The sequence below is a fragment of the Mobula hypostoma genome, chromosome 13 (assembly GCF_963921235.1).
Source record: "Mobula hypostoma chromosome 13, sMobHyp1.1, whole genome shotgun sequence".
Taxonomy (NCBI): Eukaryota; Metazoa; Chordata; class Chondrichthyes; order Myliobatiformes; family Myliobatidae; genus Mobula; species Mobula hypostoma.
The window spans coordinates 51,066,499-51,084,698 of NC_086109.1; the positions used below are offsets into that span (position 1 = coordinate 51,066,499).

The window sequence follows — 18,200 nt, forward strand, 5'->3', positions numbered from 1 at the left end:
ACTCCACTATAATACTGAAACATCGCTTCTCTCTGTGAAATTGCAGGATGAATTCTAACATATTATGATCACTTCTTACTGAGGGTTCCTTTACCTTAAGCTCTCTAATCAAATGTGATTCATTACACAGCACCCAACCCAGAACAGCTGATCCACTAGTGGGCCCAACCATGAGCTGCTGTTAAAATCCATTTCATATGCATTCTACAAAATCCCTCGCTTGGGATCCAGCAGGAACACACACCTTCCATCAGAGACAGTGAGGAATTCCCTCCTTGATCCCTGAGTGACCAGCTCTGAAGTAGAGGCTCTGTTACCTGAAGGCAGGACTCCCGTCATGTGTCCCCCTTCATCACTGAAGCCAGTTATGATGTCCAATTACAGAGTACATTGAAAATTTCCAAGGATTCTGTCAGGACTTGAGGACCAGAGTTATAGAGAAAGGTTAAATGGGTGATCACTTTATTCCTTGGGGCATAGGAGAATGAGTGGAGGTTTGACAGAGTATACAAATCATGAGGGCTATAAATACAAACAGGTTTTTTTCACTGAGGTTGGGTGCGATTGGATCTAGACGTCATAGGTTAAGGGTGAAAGGTGAAATATTTTAGGGGAACCTGGGGGAACTTCTTCACTCAGGGCAGAATGAGCTGTCATCTGAAGTGGCGAACATGTGTTTGATTGCAACATTTAGGAAAAATTTGGATAGGTACATGGATAGGAGGTGTAGGGAGGGCTATGGTTGATGGGACTATAACAGAATAACAGTTTGGCATGGACTAGATGGCCGAAGGGCCTGTTTCGGTGCTGCAGTGCTCTGGAGACCCTCTGTTTGTCGAGATTGACGTGGATGTTGTGATATGCAAGCCAGGGCAGTACCACATGGAGAGCAAGATGTTACTCTTGTAGCTGGCTCTGCCTCGCAACACAGTGGATGAATCCGAAGGAACGGAAGAGACTGATACAGTTCAGGACCAGCAGCATCACAGCAGTTGCCAGCCAGCGTCAAACTCAACATAGGACTGCCTTAGAGAATCTGACTCTGATTTTTCCTCAAGGTTTACTCCTGAAGTGGGTTTCCCCATGAGTGGTTATCACTGGAAGGCAGTGGAAGTTTGAGATCAGAGTTCTCCTTCTGGATGAGCTGGCAACTGTGGCTGACGAGCCCCATCTGCCCAAAGCGTCTGGTTTTAAGGTGCCAGTAAAGTGCCTTTGCCCCTTCTTCTGTCTGTAGAGATGGTTCTTTCGGGCTTAGTAGCTAAGCCACATGTGAGGGTCAGGAGCTGGACTTGGTTGTCAGAGGCTACTTGAGATGCACACCACTGCCGGCTTTAAGGAACCATTATTTGCATGATTTGTCTTCTTTAGCAGATTGGATCTTCTTTAGTCTTTGATGATTGTGACAGGACAGGTTGGCAATGCTCACCTTGCCCCTTTGCACAGTTTATCACGCTGCCTTGTTCTGTCCCTGGTCTTGTTTCACTTTGACCTCCTGTTCTGCAGTTCTTGGGAGTTCACTGTTTGCACACCCCAACAGTAAAACAATCACTAGCTTGGCTAATCAAAATAATCTCTTCAGTTAATGTGCTCTAGTGGTTTATAACTCATAAAAATAAGGATTCTAGACACAGGAATTGCAAACAGTTTCATGTATTTTCACTCACACCCTTACATCGGTTTGCAGACAGTAGAACGGCCCAAGAAGACCAGAGGGACAGACTGGGCTGTCCTGAAATAATGCCTGGGTTAGTGGGAACAGGCACCCTTACCCTACACAGGCAACGCCACTGGTGGGGAGGGGGAAGGCATTATTCTTTTATGTTCATCTGAGCATGTGGACACTAACTGAGGCATTTGTTAGACCATAAGACCATAAGATATAGGAGCAGAAGTAGGCCATTCAATCATGGGCTGATCCAAAGTCATCCCCACTCCCCTGCCCTTTGATGCCCTGGCTAATCAAGAACCTATCTATCCCTGCCTTAAATACACCCAATGATTTGGCCTCCACAGCCACTTGCAGCAACGAATTCCACAGATTTACCACCCTCTGACTAAAGTAATTTCTCTGCATCTCAGTTCTAAAAGGATGTCCTTCAATCCTGAAGTCGTACTTCTTGTCCTAGAATCCCCTACCATGGGAAATAACTTTGCCACATCTAATCTATTCAGGCCTTTTAACATTCGGAATGTTTCTATGAGATCCCCCTTCATTCTCCTGAACTCCAGGGAATACAGCCCAAGAGCTGCCAGATGTTCCTCATACAGTAACCCTTTCATTCCTGGAATCATTTTTGTGAATCTTCTCTGAACCCTCTCCAATGTCAGTATATCCTTTCTAAAATAAGGACCCCAAAACTGCACACAATACTCCAAGTGTGGTCTCATGAGTGCCTCATAGAGCGTCAATATCACATCCCTGCTCTTATATTCTACACCTCTAGAAATGAATGCCAACATTGCATTCACCTTCTTCACAAGCGACTCAACTTGGAGGTTAACATTTAGGGTATCTCGCACAAGGACCCACAAGTCCCTTTGCAAATCTGCATTTTGAATTCTCTCCCCATCTAAATAATAGTCTGCCCATTTATTTCTTCCACCAAAGTGCATGACCATACACTTTCCAACATTGAATTTCATTTTGCCACTTCCTTGCCCATTTCCCTAAACAATCTAAGTCTCTCTGCAGCTCTCTGTTTCCTCAACACTACCCGCTCCTCGGCAAATTTAGCCACAAATCCATTAATACCATAGTCCAAATAATTGACGTACATCGTAAAAAGCAGTGGTCCCAGCACCGACCCTTGTGGAACTCCAGCCAGCCAGAATAGGATCCCTTTATTCCCACTCTCTGTTTTCCTGCTGACCAGCCAATGCTCCACCCATGTTAGTAATTTCCCTGTAATTCCATGGGCTCTTATCTTGCTAAGCAGCCTCATGTACGGCACCTTGTCAAAGGCCTTCTAAAAATCCAAGTACACCACGTCTACTGCATCTCCCTGTTTGTAATTTCCTCAAAGAATTGCAGTAGGTTTGTCAGGCAGGAATCCACACTGGCTTTGGCCTATCTTGTCATGTGCCTCCAAGTATTCCATAATCTCGTCCCTAACAAACCATTCCAACAACTTCCCAACCACTGATGTCAGGCTAACAGGTCTATAGTTTCTTTTCTGCTGCCTCCCACCTTTCTTAAATAGCGGAGTAACATTTGCAATTTTCCAGTCATCCGGTACAATGCCAGAATCTATCGATTCATGTTAATGCTTCTGCAATCTATCCAGCTACTTCCTTCAGAACCTGAAGGTGCATTCCATCAGGTCATGGAGATTTATCCACCCTCAGACCATTAAGCTTCCTGAGCACCTTCTCAGTCATAATTTTCACTGCACAAACTTTACTTCCCTGACACTCTTGTATGTCCTGTATACTGCAGACATCTTCCACTGTGAAGACTGATGCAAAATATGCATTCAGTTCCTCTGCCATCTCTGCATCTGTCATTACAATATCTCCAGCGTCATTTTGTATTGGTCCTATATCTACCCTCGACTCTCTTTTACCCTTTATATACTTAAAAAAGCTTTTAGTATCTTCTTTGATACTCAGCTTCCTCTCATAATTCATCTTTTCCTTCTGAATGACCTTCTTAGTTTCTTTCTGCAAGTTTTCAAAATCTCCCCAATCTTCTATCTTCCCACTAGCTCTGGCTTCCTTGTATGCCCTCTCTTTTGTTTTTACTTTGGCTCTGACTTCACTTGTCAGCCACGGTAGTGTCCTTCTTCCCTCTGAAAATATCTTCTTATTTGGAATATATCTGTCTTGCACTTCCCTCATTTTTCGCAGAAACTCCAATCATTGCTGCTGTGCTGTCCTTCCTGCAAATGTCCCTTTCCAGTCACCTTTGGCTAGTTCCCCTCTCATGCCATTGTAATTTCCTTTATTCCACTGAAATACCAACACATTGGATTTTATTTTTTCGCTCTCAGATTTCAAAGTGAACTCGATCATATTGTGATCACTATTCCCTAAGGGTTCCTTAAAATTAAGCTCTGTTTTCACTTCTGGATCATTGCACAACCCCCAATCCAGCTTAGCCGATCCCCTAGTGGCTCAACAACAAGCTGTTCTAAAAAGCCATCCATACTATAAGTTCTCTCTCTTGAGGTCCAGTTCTGACCTGGTTTTCCCTGCTGTAATTTGTAATCCACATCCCAGCTGCTCTTTGGAGGTCTGTATACAACTACCATTAGGGTCCTTTTACCCTTGTCATTCCTTAACTCAACCCATAGAGACTCTACACCTTCCAATCCTATGTCATCTCTTTCCAATGATTTAATATTATTTCTTATACACAGAGCCACACCAACCCCTCTGTCTACTAACCTATCTTTCCGATACACCATATATCCCTGGACGTTCAGCTCCCAATGGCAGCCATCATTTAGCCAAGTTTCAGAGATGGCCACAACGTCATATTTGCCAATCTGTAACTCAGTTTCAAGATCGTCCATTTTATTCCTTATGTTGCTTGCATTCAAATACAACACTTTCAGTCCTTTCTGTTTGAACTGCACCATGCCTCTATTGCCCTGTAACTCATGTCACTGGTTGTGGAATAAAACTGTAGCATGTTAGAACCCCTGTTTAAAATGCTCCAATTCTGCATCTGAAATAATTATTATGGTCTGGTTACATAACTCCCCTGCACCCCTCCCCCACCAACCAACAATAGAGTTTCTAGGCCAGAAGGAGGCAGAATTAAACTCTCAGTCTGGCTTTGCTAGAGAGGTGGGGAGGCTGGGTTCCATGGTGGTGAAGTTATATTGGAAAGTGAGAGACAAAGTGTGTGGTGGAGAAAGCCTCTGTACATTTGTGTTTTGTACAGACGTGTTTGTTTTCATTTGTCTATTTGTAAATACTTTTTTCTTCACAACTTTTGAGCAGCTTTTGCTTTTTTTTCACCTGGCACGAAATAAAACCCCCTGCACTAATGTGTTGCTGCAGCTCACCATTGTTTTAACAACTGGTGACCCTCGCCAGGCACTCTTACCCACACCTGATAGTGAGGTGTGACAATGATATTTGCATTTTCATGGATTCTGTTGTGCTGCTTTGCTTTGTGGCTAACTGCCATAGCCAGAGGAGGGGGTTCGGTGGATAAGCGCCCACTGCTTATTAAATGTTTTGGGAGTAAATCCCAAGGAAAACCTCAGAGTTGGAGTCCTTAAGGCATTCCTATATTGATTTCAACGCTGACTGGCAACTCCCGCAATGCCGCTGGTGCCAAACTGTATTGGTCTTTGCAAGGAGGGCCTAGCCTTGCTTGCAAGGAGATGAATCTCATGGTTGTATGTGGTATAGTAAAGAAATTTACTTTGAACTTTGAAACACCCAGCCACATTCCCCTTCACCTGGTCTCACCCACCACCTGCTAGCTTGTATTCCTGCCCCCTCAACCCCCCCCACCTTCTAATCTGGCTTCTTCTCCTTTCCTCTCCAGTCCTGATGAAGGGCTTCAGTCTGAAATGTTGACTGTTTATTCCTCTTCATAGATGCTGCCTGACCTGCTGAGTTTCTCTAGCATTTTGACTGTTACTCTAATGATTTTTCTGTCTTGCACTGCTGCTGCATAACCACAAATTTCATAGAAACATAGAAAACCTCCAGCACAATACAGGCCCTTTGGCCCACAAAGCTGTGCTGAACATGTCCTTACCTGAGAAATTACCTAGGGCTACCCATAGCCCTCTATTTTTCTGAGCTCCATATACCTATCCAGGAGTCTCTTAAAAGACCTTATCGTATCCACCTCCACCACCATTGCCGGTAGCCCATTCCATGCACTCACCACTCTCTGGGCAAAAAGCTTACCCCGACATCTCCTCTGTACCTACTTCCAAGCACCTTAAAGCTGTGTCCTCATGCTAGCCATTTCCTGGCAAATATCAGTGTTAATAAATCTAATTTTTGTTTAAACCCTTAAGACAGTGTTTAGCTCAAACACGACTCACACTGAGTACAGCATGGCTGGAAATCTAAAAGATGAGGCTGCTCCAGACAGATACAGAACCTGGATAGGAAGAGACTTCATCGGTTTTGTTTTCACTTATAGAAATACACCATGGTGTTTGAATTGGGCCTTTATTTTAAATCTCCATCTGAAAATTTCTTCACAAATTATGTACAAACAGTGTAATATGAATTAATAGAAATTTCACATTAAAATCTGAAGAACAAGTCAATGTACATTGTACAATAGTCTTTCTCTATATACACCGAGTGGCCACTTCATTAGATACAGCACTACACCTGCTCGTTAATGCAAAACTCTTAATCAGCCAATCATACGGCAGCAACTTAATTTACAAAAGCATGTGGATATGGACAATGGGTTCAGTTGTTCAAACCAAACATCAGAATAGGGAAGAAATGTCATCTGAGTGACTTTGACCATGGAATGATTCCCGGTGGCAGATGGGGTGGTTTGAGTATCTCAAAATCTGATCTCTTGGGATTTTCTGGCAGTTTTGTGGGAGAAAACACTTTGCTGATGAGAGAGTTCAGAGGAGAATGGCCAGATTGGTTCAAATTGACAGGAATGTGACAGTAACTCAAGTAACCACATGTTACAACAGCGGCGTGCAGAAAAGCAATTCTGAACACACAACGTTAAACCATAAAATCGATGGGCTGCAGCAGCAGAAGACCACGAACATACACTCAGAGGGAACTGGTAAGGAGGTATTCAATAAAGTTGCCACACGGTGTATATATAGAAAAATTTCAGCACTGTCGGAATTGATGATCTGTCACCGAAAGGCCTCAACAGGTGCAAAGCCCCAGGGTCACCATTATCCTAGGCCAGGCTTCTGGCTCTGTGTTGCAGCTAGCTACATTTCATTACGAGTGTCAAAAGGATTGGTATGTCACCAAAGGCACTCACAAGTTTCTACAGACGTACCGTGGAGAGCATGGTTGTATCACTGTCTGTTATGGTGGGGATCAGAGAAAGCTGCAGAAAGTTGTAAACTCAGCCACTTCCACCAGGACACTTTTAAAAAGCGATGCCTCAAAAAGGTCCTACTTATTTAATTTATTCGACCGATGGTGTAGTGGCATCTGCATCGGACTTAAAAGGCGAGTGGTCCCGGGCTCGAGTCCAGCCAGCTCCTTGCACGCGTTCCATCTGTGCTGGGTTGAGCACCGAGCTCGCAACTCGGGCTCGTGAGAAATAGACAGAAATGCTAAAGAAATGGCAAGGTTGCCACAAGATATATACTGTACCTATTAACATTTATCATCTAATTGTCATGTACTGCTGCTGTAGAACAACAAATTTCACCACATGCCAGTGATATTAAACCTGATTCTGATTCTGATTTTGGCCTTCCAATTCTCACTTGCAGAAGGTGACTCAGGAGAGATTTGGACTGATACGGCACCCCTTACCCACCCCAGGACATATCACCATTCTGACAAAAAAGTGGCAACTCTCCCACAAGTACGAAGAGATGAGTTATACAGATCTCGTTACATGCATGTGCAGTTCAACTTTTTGAGAAAGTTTGAAGTTAGTAACTCATCTCCTTCTACCTTAGGCCATGAACTTATGAATCACCCCTGCTGTAGACCACTTTCTGGACTTCTACAAAGAAGAGATCCGTATGCTCCACGACCGCTGGACTAAGTGTGTAAATGTAGGAGGGGACTATGTTGAAAAATAAATGTGCTAGGTTTTCTAAAATTGACTCCTTCTACCTTAGGCCACAAACTTATCAATCACCCCTCGTATTTCACCTACTATCGATGTGGTGAAAGACCATAAGACAAAGGAGCAGAATCAGGCCATTTGGCCCATTATCTGCCCCGTCATTCCATCATGGCTCATTAGTTATCTCTCAACCCCAATCTCTTACCTTCTTCCATAACCCTTACTAATTAAGAACCTATCAACCTGCGCTTTAAATGTACTCAATGACTTGGCCACCACAATTGTTCGTGGCAATGAATTCCATAGATTCACTACCCTCTGGCTAAAGAAATTCCTCCTCACCTCTGTTCCTTCTTTTCTAATGCTGTGCTTTCTGTCTAGATAGGGTGGATGTGAAAAAGATGTTTCATGTAGTGGGGGATACTAGGACCAGAAGGAGAATGGGTTGAGGGGGAAATAAATCAGCCATGATGAAATGAGCTGCCTAATTCTGCTACTATGTGCTATGGTTATGGTCTTTCCTTGCAGCAAAACAGGTGATGATAGATGTTACAGGGGCCATAGAAATGACAGAGGTTAAAAACAAAAAACACAAGAGATTCTGCAGATGCTGGAAATCCAGAGCAACCCACACATGATGCTGGAGGAACTTGGCACGTCAGGCAGCATCTATGCAGGGGAATAAAGAGTCAACCTTTCAGAGTGACCCTGCATCAGGACTGGAAAGGAAGGGGACAGAAGCCAGAATATGAAGTTGGGGGAGAGGAAGGAGTACAAGCTGGCAGGTGATATGTGAGACCGGGTGATGGGGAAGGTGGGAGGGTGAGGGAGGGTGGATGAAGTCAGAAGCTGGAAGGTGATAGGTGGAAGAGGTAAAGGGAGGAAGAAGAAGGAATCTGACAGGTGGACCATGGGAGACAGGAATGGAGGATGGAATTAGGGGGAGGTGATTGGCAGGTGAGGAGAAGAAAAAGGGTGAGAGGGGAGCAAGAATGAGCGATTAGTGTAGATGGGTCAGCCTGGTTAGTATGAGCTGAAGCTGCATAACGCTACAAAAACCAAGATATCAAGTATACACTGCTCCACTCCCAATCAGACACCAGGCAGTGTGGTGACTTAACAGGTAGTGGGTTGCCCAAGTGTTGGTACCCACTCCAGAACACCAAGCCCAGAGGTGACAGGACTGTTGCCAGCAACAAGCAGGGACAATCTGGCATTGATACAGTGTTTGCACAGACCAGCTCCACAAGAAGTTCAGTGAACAACCATGATGTTTAAAGTTTTTCCCCGGTCGCATCCTCTTTTCCACACAGTTCTTCCTGAAAATATTCCCAGTTAAATACAAGCAGTAGCATTTACAAGTCACTGAGTGAGGCTCTGCCTCTTTGTATGAACAGCAAGACATTATTCTTTTGGTGTTGCGGGAGCCCATCTTTCAGCCACAGGCAGAGGTCAGAGACTAACATCAGATGGTCCCCAGAGGTCATTTGCTCTGTCTGAAAGCTGATCTATTTCACTTTTTTTTGTTCTCGTTATATTCCTTTATTTTCTGCTCAAAAAACCCTGTGGAGAGAGCGAGAGAAAATGAGAGACTGAAGACAAACATTCCTCATATCACTCTACAGTTCTGTAGCTTAAAGGACTGAAGATTCAAGATTGTTTGATTTGTTTCCTGTAAGGCGAATGAAATAATTGTTACTCCGGATCCGACGCAGCAAAAATACACAAAAGATGCAGTACAAAATACACAAGTTAAAACACAAAACAATAAAAATATACACAATAAATATAAATGTCGTACATAAAAATAGCTTAAATACATAAATTGATTTTACATCCCTAAAGAGACGCCAGGCTATCCATAAGGTGACTGATTGTAAAAATCAAGTAGTGTTGGAGTTAGTTGCTGGAGGTGTTTATCAGTCTTATTACTTAAGGAAAGTAACTGTTTATGAGTCTGGTGGTCCTCAAATAGATGGTACATAGCCTCCTCTCTGATGAGTGGGAGTGGGGCAGGAATCCTTCATGATGTTACGGCACCTTCTGTATCCTTGGCGCCAGGTAGGCTGGTGTGGGCATTGGTGATGCATTTCCCCAGACGTTGCCTGACCCACTGATTATTTCTAGCACAGTTTGTTTCTGGGTTTACCTGACAGAACAGTATAAAATTATGAGAGGCAGAGACAGGGGAGAACATTCTTTACTGAAGGGGTGAAATGTCATATTCTAGAAGGCATAGCTTCAAGGTGAGAGGGGGAAGTTAAATAGAATAAAAATTAATCTCAGGGTTGTATATGGTGACATGTATGTACTTTGATACTAAATTTCCTTTGAACAAGGATATATGAAAACATAGAACATTACAGCACAGTACAGGCCCTTTGGCCCACAATGTTGTGCCAACCCTTTAACCTACTCTAACCCTTCCATTTTTCTTTTATCCATGTGCCTATCTAAGAGTTCCTTCAATGTCCCTAATGTTTCTGCCTCTATCATCACCCCTGGCAGGATGTTCCATGCTCCGACCACTCTCTGTATAAAAATCTTTCCACTATATTTTCCCCCAGTCACCTTAAAATTTGTATTCACCTTTTCTGCCCTAGGAAAACATCTCTGGCTGACCACTCTGTCTATGTCCCATTACAGATACACCTCTATCAAGCCACCTCTCATCCTCCTTCATACTCTCACACTTTTTCACCCACACACACAGAGTGGGGGGTACCTGGAACACATGCCCAGGGTAAGTGGTAGAAGCAGATACAACACAATACTGTATATAGAGCACTGCAGGACAGGAACAGGCCCTTCAGCCCATGTTAGCCTGGTTTTCTGCCTGCACCTGAACCATGGTCCTTCCATCCATGTACTTATTCAAACTGCTCTAAGATGTCGTAATTGAACCCGCATCCACCACCTCCTCTTGCAGCTCGCTCCACACTCTCACCATCCTAAATCAAGCAGTTCCACCTTACTTTCTACCCTACACCCCTGACCCCTAGTTCTAGTTTGACATAACCTCAGTAGCCTGTCTGTATTTACCCACCATAATTTTGTACACTACTATCAAATCTCCCCTCATTCTCCCAGGCTCCAGGGAGTAAAGATAAAAGATGAAGTTGAGATTTGTTTGTCAGATGTACATTGAAACATACAGTGAAATGTGTCATTTGCATCAAGTCATACCAACGACCAGTTAACCTTTACCCACAATAAATGCTTGTGTTCTGAGTGGGGTAGATATCCATAGCCCAGAGTGTTGATTGGTGCTTTAATTACCGTTAAAGTATTAGGAAAGTTACCCTTGTTGAATGGCATTTTGATCAATTGGCTGTTAAGGATCTTGTGTTAGTCCAGACACGATGGGATGGATCTGCCTGGTGAAGTGGGGCCATGGGCCATCCATATTTTTAGAGAAGAGGGTAGTGTAGCTGAGGGTGAAGAATTGGGAGACAAGTTTACTGTAGCTGAGGGTGGAGTCTTTAAAGAAAAGTTGCTCTCATTTCTGCGAAGTGAGGATGAAGTTTAGGCTTACATTCAGGAGGAAGGAGAGAAGTTGTCTGCTGACATTTTCAGGTTGGAGAAGCTGCTGCATTGTTTGTGCCACACAGCGGGGGGCATTCAACTATCTGAGAGAAATTGCTTGAGGATGCAGCAAGTTGTGAAGGGCATGCAGTCATATGATGTGATTGTTCTAGGTATTCAGAGAAGTTAGAGAGGAGGAAAATGTGAGGCTGCCATCAGCAGGGCACAGCCCTCGGTAGTAGCCCGTTGCTAAAGCGACTGCTCATGCCACACAAGCAGGGATTTTGTAGAATGTTGTGGAAGATCTGAGGGCTGAGGTATCTCAAATGATATTGACTGGTGTCGCCAACCAGTATGACAAGGCCGATAGGAAGCCAGACGTACAGACGTACGGGCTGCTACTGAGTGGGTTCCCTTGACCCAGAAAGTGACCGGTATTTTCTGACACAACCGTGAAGAAGATGGGCATTTCAAGCAGGAGCATGAAGGACAGGAAAATCTTCAGAAAGTAAATCAGTGGTTAGTCATAGTCATAGTCATAGTCATACTTTATTGATCCCGGGGGAAACTGGTTTTCGTTACAGTTGCACCATAAATAATAAATAGTAATAAAACGATAAATAGTTAAATAGTAATATGAAAATTATGCCAGGAAATAAGTCCAGGAGCAGCCTATTGGCTCAGGGTGTCTGACCCTCTAAGGGAGGAGCTGTAAAGTTTGATGGCCACAGGCAGGAATGACTTCCTATGACGCTCTGTGTTGCATCTCGGTGGAATGAGTCTCTGGCTGAATGTACTCCTGTGCCCAAACAGTACATTATGTAGTGGATGGGAGACATTGTCCAAGATGGCATGCAACTTGGACAGCATCCTCTTTTCAGACACCACTGTCAGAGAGTCCAGTTCCATCCACACAACATCACTGGCCCTACGAATGAGTCTGTTGATTCTGTTGTGTGAGAGTTCTACCCTCAGCCTGCTGCCCCAGCACACAACAGCAAACATGATAGCACTGGCCACCACAGACTCATAGAACATCCTCAGTATCGTCCGGCAGCCGTTAAAGGACCTTAGTCTCCTCAGGAAATAGAGACGGCTCTGACCCTTCTTGTAGACAGCCTCAGTGTTCTTTGACCAGTCCAGTTTATTGTCAATTCATATCCCCAGGTATTTGTAATCCTCTACCATGTCCACACTGACCCCCTGGATGGAAACAGGGGTCACCGGTACCTTAGGTCTCCTCAGGTCTACCACCAGCTCCTTAGTCTTTTTCACATTAAGCTGCAGATAATTCTGCTCACACCATGTGACAAAGTTTCCTACCGTAGCCCTGTACTCAGCCTCACCTCCCTTGCTGATGCATCCAACTATGGCAGAGTCATCAGAAAACTTCTGAAGATGACAAGACTCTGTGCAGTAGTTGAAGTCCGAGGTGTAAGTGGTGACGAGAAAGGAAGACAAGACAGTCCCCTGTGGAGCCCCAGTGCTGCTGATCACTCTGTCGGACACACAGTGTTGCAAGGACAGGTACTGTGGTCTGCCAGTCAGGTAATCAAGAATCCATGACACCAGGGGAGCATCCACCTGCATTGTTGTCAGCTTCTCCCCCAGCAGAGCAGGGCGGATGGTGTTGAACGCACTGGAGAAGTCAAAAAACATCACCCTCACAGTGCTCACTGGCTTGTCCAGGTGGGCGTAGACACGGTTCAGCAGGTAGACGATGGCATCCTCAACTCCTAGTCGGGGCTGGTAGGCGAACTGGAGGGGATCAAAGTGTGGCCTAACCATAGGTCGGAGCAGCTCCAGAACAAGTCTCTCCAGGGTTTTCATGATGTGGGAGGTCAGTGCCACCGGTCTGTAGTCATTGAGGCCGCTGGGGCGCGGCGTCTTCGGCACAGGGACAAGGCAGGACGTCTTCCACAGCACAGGAACCCTTCGGAGACTCAGGCTCAGGTTGAAGACATGGCGAAGTACTCCACATAGCTGAGGGGCACAGGCTTTGAGCTCCCTGGTACTGACACCATCCGGTCCTGCAGCCTTGCTTGGGTTGAGACGTTTCAGCTGTCTTCTCACCTGTTCAGCTGTGAAGCTCACCGTGGTGGTTTCATGTGGGGAAGGGGTATAGCCATGAGAGCAGGGTGGGGGACTGTGAGGAGGGGTAGGAGGGGAGAGTGGAATATGTGTTGGTGGGGGCCGACAACATGTCAAATCTGTTAAAGAACAGGTTAAGTTCGTTGGCCCTGTCCACATTGCCTTCAGCTCCTCTGTTGCTAGTTTGCCGGAACCCAGTGATAGTCCTTATCCCCCTCCAGACCTCTCTCATGTTGTTCTGCTGGAGTTTCCACTCAAGCTTCCTCCTATACCTGTCTTTAGCCTCCCTGATCCTGGCTTTCAGGTCCCTCTGTATTGTCCTCAGCTCCTCCCTATTTCCATCTCTAAACGCCCTCTTTTTAGCATTCAGGATGTCCTTAATGTCCTTTGTTACCCATGGCTTGTTATTTGAATAACAAAGGACAGTTCTTGTCGGAACATTGCAGTCCACACAGAAGCTGATGTAATCAGTGATGCACTCTGTGAGCCCATCAATATCCTCTCCATGTGGCTCATAAAGTGCCTGCCAGTCTGTCACCTCAAAACAACCCTGGAGCGCCTCATAAGTCTCCTCCGACCATTTCCTCACTGTCCTCGAGGTTGCAGGTTTACTCTTCACCAGAGGCATGTAGCAGGGTTTTAGATGCACCAGGTTGTGATCAGACATTCCCAATGGGGGGAGGGGAGGGGAGGGGAGCTGTATGCATCCTTAAAGTTAGCGTACATCAAATTCAGAGTCCTCTCCCCTCTGGTTGTACAGCTCACATACTGCGTGAAGTTGGGCAGTGTTCTAGCCATGGTTGAAGTCACCCGAGATGGTAATGAGGGCACTCGGCTGCTGGGTTTGTAATCTGGCTATTACTGTGTAAATGATGCTACACGCTGACGTCGGGTTGGCAGAGGGTTAATCAAACAAAGAAAGGAGGTAAAACTATGGAGGGACTCAGTAAAGGAAGGGGCTGACATTTCCGAGAGGATACGTTCCTAACAAGGGAAATATGAAAGTACAGAACACTATTCCTGAAGGTTTAGTGGGCCCAAGCTCTGCTGTATCCATAAGGATTTAAGGTATTTATGCTAGAGCCGTACTTGACACAGGTTCTCAAGTTACTTTGCTTTACAGATACTTTTACAACTGGTATTGACACGTTTACCATTGACGACACCCTTGAGAATCGGGGGGCTTAGTACTGATGAGTACCCGTACGATGGTTACTTGTTATTGAAACTGAAGTTTTTGGAAGCAGATGCTGGAGAAACTGAGACTATTGACACACCAGTGTTAGTCTCTCTAGAGCCAGTTCCAGAGGGTGGAGCTTCTGTTCATGTGGGAACAAATACTGCTGTAGTGAGAAGGCTCCTGGGAGCATGAAGGAGAGAAATGGAGAGAACTTTTTGAACACCTTGCCAATTCAGCCTGTTCAGAGCTGCTTTTGAGAAGGTGCTAGCTCCTCCTAAGCAGGATGATGGAGCAGAAACGAGGAACTGTGTGGTACACCCAGTCTAAACCTGTCATGTTACATCCAGGAGAAGTAGCTAGAGTGACAGGAACCCCAGAATTTGCCGGAATGTCCGAGGAGTGGAAAAGGAGATTAACTGAGATATTGGTACGTGAAAATGTATTTTCTACTGATGAGTCTGATGTTGGTTATTGGTTTACTCCCAAAGCCTTCCCCACGTGCGGGTATAGCCACAAGACGGCGGAGATTTGAGATCAGATTTCTTGTCCTAGATGAGCTGCCAATCTCTGCTGATGAGCCCCACCTGCCCGAAGCAACTGGTTTTAAGGCGGCACCTTTGCCCCTTCTCCTGTCAGTAGAAATGGTTCAGCCGGGCTTATTAGCTAAGCCACATGTAAAGGCCAGGAGCTGGACAGAAGCTGTTTGAGGTGCACACCATTGGGAGCATTTAACAGGTAGTGGGAGCTCATTTCCATTATCACCCCCAGCTATAATAATCTTAAGTGCTCCCAATAATCTCTAAATAAATAAAAATGTTTACTTTTAAATACGTTATAATTATGTGGTTTTGTCAGTTTCTGTGATATCATTCTGGAGGAACATTGTATCATTTTTAATGCATGCATTTCTAAATGACAATAAACGAGGACTGAGTGTCCTCATAATCTAATCCAATATGATTGACATTGGTTACATCTGCCAGTTTCTCCATCTCCAGATGTTACTCAGTACATGAAAGATTAAGAGTGGTATTAACCAATGTCTTCTAGAGGCTTTTGGAGTATTGTGAGCGGTTTTATCTACGAAGGATGTTTTATCTATCTTAAGAAAGGATGTGTTTGCATAGGAGAGGATCCAGAGGAGATTCATGAGAATGATCCCAGGAATGAAAGGGATGAGGATCTGGGTCTGTACTCACTCGAGTTTATAAGAATGAGGGAGGAATCTCATTGAAACCTATTGAGGGTCAAGATTGAGTGGACGTGGAGAATTTGTTTCCTATAGTGGGGGAGTCTAGGACCAGAGGGCACAGCCTCAGAATACAAGGACGTCCTTTTAGAATAGAGATGAGGAGGAATTTCTTTAGCCAGAGGGCGGTTAATCCATGGAATTCATTGCCACGGATGGCTGTGGAGGTCAAGTCATTGGGCATATTTAAAGAGCAGACTCTTGATTAGTCAGGGTGTCAAAGGTTACAGGGAGAAGAGAGAATGGGGTTGAGAAGGATAATAAATCGGCCATGATGTTGGAGCAGGCACGATTGGCTAATGATCTAATTATGCTCCTATGTCTAATGGTGTTATGTTCCAATGCTAATTCAAATAATGTTAATCTCAATTTGTTTACAGAGGTTTTTCTAGTATTGCACACTGCAATATCTAGCCATTGGTATATTATTTAAACTAATAACAGCCTATTTACTAATTACTATCTATGGGCTCACCCAATGCCTTCAATTTACATTTATAGCTTTTATTTACACTCAGTAGCCACTTTATTAGGTATCTCCTGTCAAGTTAAGTGAAGTGGTTTATTGTCATTTAATGACATACATGTATATAATGTATATAACCATATAATATATCGAAAAGTAACAGCGTTTCTCTGAAAGCACAGTAATAGACATACAATAACACATGATAACTTCAGAAGGATAAAATCTACAGGTGAATCACACATAAATAACAAACTGAAGTGCATTAATTTTAAATATTGGAAGGTGCGGTTCAGATTAATCAGTGACACTTCAGATACGATATGGCAGAGAGTTCAGAAGCCTAATGGCTTGGGGTATAAAACTGTTTCCCATCCTGACTGTTCTTGTTTTTATGCATCGAAGTCTCCTGCCTGATGGTAGAAAGTCAAAGGGGATGCTGGATGGGATCCTTAATGATACTAAAGGTCCTGCGTACGCAGTGCTCCTAATAAAGGTTCCTGATGGATGGTAGGGAGACTCCTATAACACTCGCAGCTGTTCTCGGTCCTTTATAAGGTAGGGACTTCTGGTCTGACACTCACTGCTCCCATATCAGATGGAGATGCAACTTGTCAGGACACTCTCAATGGTGCTCCTGTAAAACACAATTAAGATGGGGGTAGGGGGAGCCTTGCTTGCCTTAATCTTCTGAGGAAGTGGAGGCGCTGATGTGCCTTCTTGTTCATGGCATTGATATTAAGGGATCAGGTGAGGTCATATGTGCGCTGAACTTCCAGGAACTTGGTGCACTTATCTCTTTCTACTGAGGGGCCATGTATTTGCAGAGGGGGATGGTTTGTCTGCACCTTCCTGAAGTCCACCATGTTCCTTTGTCTCCTGAACGTGGGAGAACGTGGCAGTTGTTCTCCTCGCAACAATCCACCAGCCACTCCACTTCCTCTCTGTACTCTGTTTCACCATCGTTCTTGATAAGGCCAACCACTTGTGTCATCCGCAAACTTTTGATCCGAATCCTGCGACACAGGAATGCGTCAGCAGTGAGATGAGCACACAGCCCTGGGGAGTGCGAGTGCTCAACGTAATGAGTCAAGAGACATTGCTGCCTGCACGGACTGACTGTGGCCTTACTGTTAAGAAGTCCAGTATCCAATTTCAGAGGGAGGTGTTGAGACCCAGTGAGGACTGTCCCTACCAGTTTCTGGGGTATGATGGTGTTGAATGTCGAACTGAAGTCTATAAACCTCAGTCTGGCATATGAGACCCGCTTTTACATGTGGGACAGGAAAGAGTGGAGGGTAGAGGCTATTGCATCATCAGTGGATCGATTTGAGTGATAAGCGAACTGGCAAGGATCCAGTGTAGCCGGGAGAAAGTTTACTGAAATCGAAAATTGATAGTTTCCTGCTTGGTCAGGGCATCAAAGGTTATGGCGAGATGGCAGGTGTATGGGGTTGAGACGGATGAGCCATGATGGAATGGTGGAGCAGACTTGACGGGCTGGATGGCCTAATCCTGCTCCTATATCTATGGTCTTATAAGAGCAAAGATGTCATGCTGAGGCTTTATAGGGCAATGGTCAGACTGCATTGTGAGCAGCTTTGCACCTCGTATCTAAGAAAAGATGTGCTGGCATTGGACAGGGTCCAGAGAATGTTCATGAGATTGATTCTGGGGATGAAAGGTGAATGTATGAGGAGTTCTAGGCCTGTACTCACTTAGAAGAATGGCGGGGGGGGGTGGATTTCTCTGAAAGCAATCGAACATTGACAGGCTGAAATAGAGTGGATGTGGAGAGGGTTTTCCTATAGTGGGTGAGTCAAGGACTAGAGGGCACAGCCTCAGGATAGAATGACGTCCATTTAGAACAGAGATGAGGAGCTACATAGTAGTGAAACTGTGGAGGCCAAGTCATTGAGTATATTCAAACTGGAGGTTGGTAGGTTCTTGAATAGAAAGGGCATCAAAGATTACA

The 18,200-nt window shown here is 44.8% G+C and overlaps 1 protein-coding gene across 6 annotated transcripts in view; it reads right to left on the reverse strand.

Annotated features, from left to right (window-relative positions):
• Window positions 1-6,135: 6,135 nt before the first annotated feature.
• The window catches only part of dennd2da (DENN/MADD domain containing 2Da), a 236,331-nt gene continuing 224,266 nt past the window's right edge, over window positions 6,136-18,200 (reverse strand). For all 6 annotated transcript variants that reach the window (XM_063065682.1, XM_063065683.1, XM_063065680.1 and 3 more), the window contains one exon: window positions 6,136-9,277. In XM_063065682.1, coding sequence (XP_062921752.1) covers window positions 9,228-9,277 — 50 coding nt within the window. In that variant the 3' untranslated portion in view covers window positions 6,136-9,227. The remainder of the gene's footprint in view (window positions 9,278-18,200) is intronic.